Source organism: Bactrocera latifrons, unplaced genomic scaffold, assembly GCF_001853355.1.
Source record: "Bactrocera latifrons isolate USDA-ARS-PBARC rearing strain unplaced genomic scaffold, ASM185335v1 scaffold_32, whole genome shotgun sequence".
Classification (NCBI taxonomy): Eukaryota; Metazoa; Arthropoda; class Insecta; order Diptera; family Tephritidae; genus Bactrocera; species Bactrocera latifrons.
In genome coordinates, this window is record NW_017536852.1 from 992,810 (window position 1) to 1,000,657 (window position 7,848).

General features: G+C 34.8%; 1 protein-coding gene across 1 annotated transcript in view; it reads left to right on the forward strand.

Annotated features, from left to right (window-relative positions):
* Positions 1-6,862: 6,862 nt before the first annotated feature.
* LOC108970988 overlaps positions 6,863-7,848 on the forward strand; it is a gene marked incomplete in the record, with an annotated part of 20,779 nt that continues 19,793 nt past the window's right edge. Inside the window, 1 exon segment of the mRNA XM_018936743.1 lies at positions 6,863-7,581. Coding sequence (XP_018792288.1) covers positions 7,498-7,581 — 84 coding nt within the window.

Here is a 7,848-nt window from a genome sequence, read left to right on the forward strand (position 1 = left end):
TGTATATATATACATGTATCTTCGTAATAGTTATTTGTTTTGACAGTTTTTAACGATTTTTGCGATATTAGTTATGTCAGATGAAAGTAAATGAAAGTGCGAATTTAACGCTGATCTTTGCCATGGGAAAACATTTATTTTTTACAAACAAATTTTATAAAAGGTGATCCATGTCGAGATTCCCTACTTTTTAAAGAAAAACTCAGAAACTTCAAATTTAAAGGAGAATGTTAATTATCATTCGAAAGAACATTCTCTGGTCAGTACGAGTTGCTGCGAATGGAGCCGAATCGACTCTTTCCTTTCCATGATGAAATGCCACACATTGCTGAACAAAAATAACATAACAGCTTGACACGACTCACAAGTGATCTGTTAAAAATTTTTTTGACAAAAGTACCTCTAGTTGGATCACCCGTTAATAGTAAAACATCAACATCAGACTAGTACGTAAAGAATCAGTTGGGGACTAATGCCGGCAGAAATCAAGCGAAGTTAATATTTTTTGTAATTATAGGCAAAAGCTGTTAATACTAAACTTGATCTAATACGATATGTGGCCATAATAAGTGGTTACTAACTTCTAACTAACCAAATATAATATTTTCCGTGATTGTACTTAAACCCTAACTAGACATTTTTAGATGAAGGAAAAAAATAAAGTATTTCCACTTTGGCAACGACGATGATTTTGTAAAATACTCTGAGAAATAATGTTATGATCATTAAATAATTGACTGCGTTTTGCGTAGCTTGTGGTGATTGAGTGCTATACGATTTCTAAGAATGACTTAATGGACTTGGCAAGGCAATAACTGTATATGTATGCTAATAATCAACGAATACCATTTGATATTATCGACATGTGAATAGCTAAATCCACAAAGTAATGTATATGTTTGTATGTATGTCTATAAAAAATTTCAATGAATGAATTGACATTTTCAAATCATTGCAAAAGTCAGTCGGTAGATATTGGAGAGACGGCAGCGTGGTGAAGTTTGCTCTTATGTCAGTTTAGTGATATTTTTGCACGTGATTTGTTCTAACAGGCAGATTTGTAAGAGTATTTATTCGTTGCTTATCAATTGCATCGTGAGGTTCAATTACTTAATAATGATTACGTATTCGAGACATAGTAATCATTAAGTTATTTTATGAATTTGTTTCGCCAACAGACCTGTCAGTTCGGCAGATATTCCGAGTCTGCAAGAGGCCGTGCAGATTTATATACGGATTTTAAGACTTACCATGATTTTCTCGGTTTTTGAACGTAAATATTATATAATGAGATATATTTTCTTCCCCTAGCTTGCTCCTTTATCTCCTATTTTTCTCGTACCATCTAAATGGTTCTGATTCCACGATATGGCATTTCCTTATTTTATATGTATATATATTTTGTTCTATAACCACTAGATGCCGTCTGACTGTTAGTCATCGATTCTCAAGCATCAATTGTTTTATTTTATTGACATATTGATCATAAGTTTCTCGTGTTCTCGACCATCTTTGAATAAGTTGTATCAATCGAAAACACTTGCTCGCGACAAACAATTATCACTAATTTAATGAAACTTCTTTGTTTCACTCATCGTAAAAATCGCCGAATACACTTTATGTACTTCAGAAAGAGAAGTGTATACTAAACACGAATGATTGTTTTAATGTGTTATTTGACACAGAAGTCACCGATAGTTCTACCAACCTAGAAAAAGTGTTTTTGACGAAATGAAAAGGTGTGACTATTTTTGGCCGGAGTAAAAATTGTTCCTATGAGTGGCAGTTTATAAATAAAAACTCTCGATATATAATAAAGTTTTTTTTTGCAGTTAACGGTTGTTTGTAATACCTTAAAATGTTCGTTGACAATCTTACAGAGCGGTTCCTCCGAATTTAACTCTCCTCAAAAAGCTCCTTCACGTCATATACGTACAACTAGTTTATGAGCTAGTTTCTAGAAAACATGAGTATTTTTACCGCACCATCTTTGCAATACGTAAATTTGTATTCATGAAAAAAATGTTGGTATCAATAAAAGTGGGTGCTATTTTGAGCAAAAATTATAATTTATGTCACGTTTAAACGATTTCGTTCRTTCGAAACAAAACAAAAACATATATAATGTTATGACACTTGGGGAAATATTTGAAAATATTTTAAGTGATAACACAGTTATATATTAGTGTATATTCAAAAAGAAGCTGATATGTAAAAATGTAAATGAAGAATTCTTTACTTTGAGTCATTCACCCACAATATTTTAATTGTTCAATCGCACTGATAATACAAACAATGGAATATCACAATATTTTTGTAAATATGATGGGTGTATATTTTGAGTGATCAAATTTCCTAGCGGGACAGCTGTCAAACCTGCTGGCAAAGTAGACATTTTACATTAGAAACTCTCTAGCATCTAGAAATAGCTAATTTCAGGCAATTAAATTTTTGAGAGTAACTTTTGGAGAATATGTAACACCTGTGTGATGGATTTGACTACGTTAGACTTTCTTTTGTGGATGACGTACAGTCAATCCTCCATGCTGATTAGCTACGATTGACCAATGAGCAATAAACTTAGCCAAAGTAGCCAAAAATCATCACATATTAAATGATATCAAATTTTTTAACATAAAAACCAAAAAATATTAGAAATTTCATAAAAATTGCTGAGCTTTACTTCAAATAAAAGTCAATAACTCTAAAAGGCAACCTTTGGAATATTAACGGGTTATCGAAGTAGCGTCACTTTTATCAATAGCCTATTTTTGGTAGACTACGCGTGAGTCGTGTCAAGCTGTCATGTTATTTTTATTCAGTATTGTTAAGCATTTCATCATGGAAAGACTTACGCCTGAAAACTTTAAAAATGTTTATTACGAAAATTCACGTTCTGTATAGAATGGGTTTCGCGCGCTTTGCCCAACCTATGGTCAACATAATCGGCGTAGTATTCGCAACCTCATCAACTATCTTGAGACCCAACATTCATTGCTGGATAATATTCGAACGAATAGACCACGTCCAGCACGCAGTGAAGAAAATATAACAGCCGACACGAAGACTGTTCGCAGCAATTCGGACTGACACATGGAATGACTTGGCGCATTATTCGTTGAGATCTTAATTTGAAAATGTTAAAAATACAGTTTGTGCAATAAGCCGGTCTGAAGTCGCTCTGAAGCCGCTCGACCTTCTTCAACGACATCGATTTGCTCAATGGGCTATTGAAAAGTTCCAAGAAGATCGCACCGTCAAAAAAAAGATAACGCACGTCGATAACCGATTATTTGATGCCTGAAACTGAAGGTCGTGATCTCGGCGACATTTGGTTTCAACAAGACGGAGTACATCGCATCAATCAATGGATTTATTTAGAGAACCCTTCGGTAAGCAGATAATTTAAAGTTTGGCTGGTCGATTGGCCACCATTATACTTTTTCCTGCCTGGATAATCTTCAAAAAGCTTCTGTTTTTTCTTTGAAAAAGTATTGAGCCTCAAAATGGATCACCCTATATAATATACTATATAAATGTGTTTTCCATTTAACTAGTAAACAATAGCCTCATTTTTCCCAAAACAAAACGAAAAGCTTTAACTCATTTTTACATTTAGAAAGCAATAAATGTCTCAACAAATTTTCTCGCTGTGAGATTTATGCACAAAATTATATTAATTACAGTAGACGTTTTTAAAATGCCAATTCACTCACTTATATGTATATGCATGTGATTTTTAGATGCAAATATACACATACAAGCATATACCTAGACATATGTATGAACATCTGAAGTTAAAGAGATGTTAAAAACACTCATCTTTTTGTCACCTAATAATCTACAATGATGAGCAGCTATTTTTACTTTTGTTTTATAGTGCTCTTAGCTGCTTATCATTTTATGCACATATACATATATACATATTTTATATATGTAGATGTATATATAAATTACAACGATTACTTCTATATTAATGACTGTAGTGTGTAATCAGTACATTAGAATTAGGCTCTTGTCTTTGTAAATAATTTGTTCAAAGGGTAAGAGTATTTCATCTTTACGAGGATAATACAAATTTCCATACATTCATACATTCATACATATATGACATAGTAAAGATTATTAAAATTTTCTGTGAATAATTTTATTGCAATCCATTGCAGCAAAATAGCAAGGCTTGTAGCTCAGCACAATATCTACTCTTTTGTTCTTGGCATCAAACAATGCATTACCTTTTTAATCTAAATTGAGTCTATAGATTATATTTATGTGAGGCTGACGTCACTTAGCAAGCTATTTCTGCAATTAAAAAAATTCTCATAAAATCCATTAGATGTTGGCAGTTGGCGATGTTGTTGAAGATCGAGTAAATATTCTCCAAATAATTTTCTTTAATTGTGCCTAGTTGACAGTTTCCGCTCTGTTCCAGATTAGTAGATCAAACTGCCTGGTTGTGGTCGCAATCTACACCAATTACCGTAGGATAACCCTCCTAAATATCACAGTGTGGCTTTAGACCTGGAAAATTTACATATCACCTCTTCGTCGATTTTAAAGCTGCTTTTGATAGCACGAAAGGGGCTGCCATTATGCCACTATGTCTGAATTTGGTGCAAAGACCGGACTAATACGACTGTGTAAGCTGACGTGGCGTAACGCTAAAAGCTCCGCCAAAAGACCTCTCAAACAAGGCGATTCCATATTGTGCGACTTCTTCAATCTACTGTTGTAGAAAATAATTCGAGCTGCAGAACTTAATCGAGTAGGTATAATCTTTTATAAGAGTGTACAGCTGCTGGCGTACGCCGAAGATATTGATATCATTGGTCCCAACAACTGCGCCGTTAGTTGTGCTTTCTCCTGACTCGATAAGGAAACAAAGCAAGTCTGCTTTTGAACGAGGACAAGAAGAAATATCTCCTGCTATCACATAAAATGTCATCGCACTCGCGGCTAGGCTTTCACGTCACTGTTGACAGTCATAACTTCGAAGTCTTAGATAATTTCGTCTATCTTGGAACCAGCATCAACACCAAAAACAAGGCTGACTCTTGCCAACAGGTGCTACGTTGATCTGAGTGGATAATTGAAAGTAAAGTCCTCTCTCGATGAGCAAAGGGTAAAGGCATGGCCGATGACATCATCTGATGAGTCGGCCTTGGAGTGTTCGAGGGAAATGTTTTGCGAAAGACTTATGGTTTATTGCGTATTGACAACGGCGAATACCGCAGTTGATGGAACGATGAGCTAGGAAGGAAGAGGAAGGCCTCCGCCCCGTTGAAGAGTTCAAGTATAGAAGGACCTGGCGGCACTTGGTCCTTTGAATTGACGCCTAACAACGAAAAGGCGACTGGCATGCTGTTGTTAACTCGGCTATGACTGTGTAAGCGGTATCTACGGCAAAAAAGAAAGTAATTGCATAGTGCAATTGGAAAGGTATTTATTAAATGGAATTAAAGTTAAGGTTCTCATGTAAGAATCGAAGAAATTTTGGATTTATATGTTTGTTATGAGATTTGTCTTAATCTCTTAAAATTCAGCGGTCGCAAAAAATAATAAATTATTCGGACCCCTTACAACTTTTCCGATCATAAAACTTAATTTGACCCACCATAGCCTATAAGAAAATATCATCGCAATTAAACTTGGCCGACCCGAATTGGTTTTACTAAATATATTGTACTTTTATTCCAAGTATATTCGAGATTTGAATGAAATATTGGTCTAGAAACAGATTGATTTAGAGCAGTATCCGTAGTGACACATTTTTCTTTTTCTTTCTTTATATTAGCACACTTCAGTGCATGTTTGTGGATTAGTTTTATTTCTCTCATCTCTGAAATGTGCACTATCAGACACCGTAGTACTCCTACGGTTTTACTAGGTATTACTAGGTTTTATGAGCTACAGTTTACAGAGGAACTTGGTTTTATCTCACGCTATTGAAACCCTTCTACTTCTCTTTCTAGTTCTTTGGCAAAAGTAAGAAATAGTTTAAGGCTGACTTCTTTCTAAGCATATATCGTCACCAAAAATGCAAAACAACCAAAAGGTATTGCACCAGCTCGAAATGCACCTAACCACTTTTACACAATCTAACTAAATGAATGGAATGAAATGTCTACTGAGCGAGATTTAATTGATTTTGAACTATTGCATTGTTTCCTTCACACGCCGGTCTATTAAAAGTTCAAAATCGAATCAAGCGCCTTTGAAAAATGATCGTTTGGGCCGCTTAGAAATGCTTTGTCGGCGCTTGTTGCGATAATTCTACAGCTTAGAGCATTTTATGAATATATATAATATATATTAGATATGACTCAATGCATTTAAAATGTAACGCTTAGACTTATAATATGTGTGTGTGTCTTTGCATGAATATCCGAGCGCATGCACCCCCACAGCGGGTTGTCATGTCAACATTTGACTTGTGTTATGTTATGGTCACGTGCCTATGTCAATGTAAGCGACAAACAGTCATACATACATAACTATTTAAATRGGGTAGAGTGTGTGTCAGCGGCTTTGCGTAAATTTCAATAGTCAAAAACCGCTTAACGGTAACGCAACTAAATATTGAATAAAACCACAAGCGCAAATAAACATTGTTGGCTTCTCCTAGAGTTAGCAGCGGTAACAGCTTGAGCCAGCCCCAAACAAAGCACATACACACACAAACACACCTGTAGTCACAACAGCAAAGCAAACACAGCTATCTTCGTAAGCACTTGAACAGCCCCAAATCGGCGACTATTTCGCTGAGGTAAATACGTATGCACATATATGTTCTTATTCGTGTATGTGAGTATGTTTGCTATCGCTGAAACGATTTTCGTTATCTTTTTATTTTGTAGAACACTTTCAAGCAGTAGAACATAGCAGTTTGACGCCGCACGACACCAGACGGACACCAAAAAGCCAACGAACCAATCGGCTGAAAATAAAAACAACGACAGCAATTGGAAAACAGCCGGTAAACGGCGAAGTCTATTCGCTGCTAAGCATTTGCAATTCATTCAGTTTGTGAATTGCCGCCAAACGGTCTGCAGCTGCCCGGAACCTAACTGGAAACAGGAACTCAGTACAAAAAATAACTCCAATTTTTTAAATATAAATACTTCATAATATAATTCAATATTCGTGTCAATTAATTGGCGACGTCGAGCTCGTGTTAACTACCAACGATTAGCAACGCTGAGATTTAATTTGTCACTTAAAATTTGTGGCGTTTTTTTAACAAAAAATAAATAAAAACAAACGCGTTAACGTCTACGTAACGCATGCTAATATTTCCGGCGGTTAAAGTCAGCGTGTACGCCTACATTTTAGCGTCGATAATATTTTTGGTTGTCTTCTCAATTGGATATTTAACATTTTCATATTACTGATTTGTCGGTTGATATTCTTAGTAATCGCTAATCACTCTGTTAAGCGCGCAATTAAAGCAACTAGTGCTAGCTAAATAATTGTTGTTGATAAACGGTGTTGATAAAGATGACAGCTAAAAATATTCCAAGGCGCCAAGCAATTCCCGTGCTTTACACCAGAGGCACACACTACGATGTCGGTTTTGATATGGTGAGCTTGTAAAACTATTATATCATAGTAAAATTATAAAAAAGAAAGATAAAGTCAGGATGTTGCGTTTAAATGGGCAATAAATTAAAATAATGTTTGCACTTTAAATTTTTTCTGTGAAGAATTTTTTTTTTGGAGAAATTCAAAGAAGTAATTCCTGGCTTCTTCATACAAATTTTTATAAAATTCTAGTAAACTGAAAATTAAAATTCTAAAAGTGTTTACGTTACAAAAAATTTATTAAATTAAAATTATATTTTCAGAGTA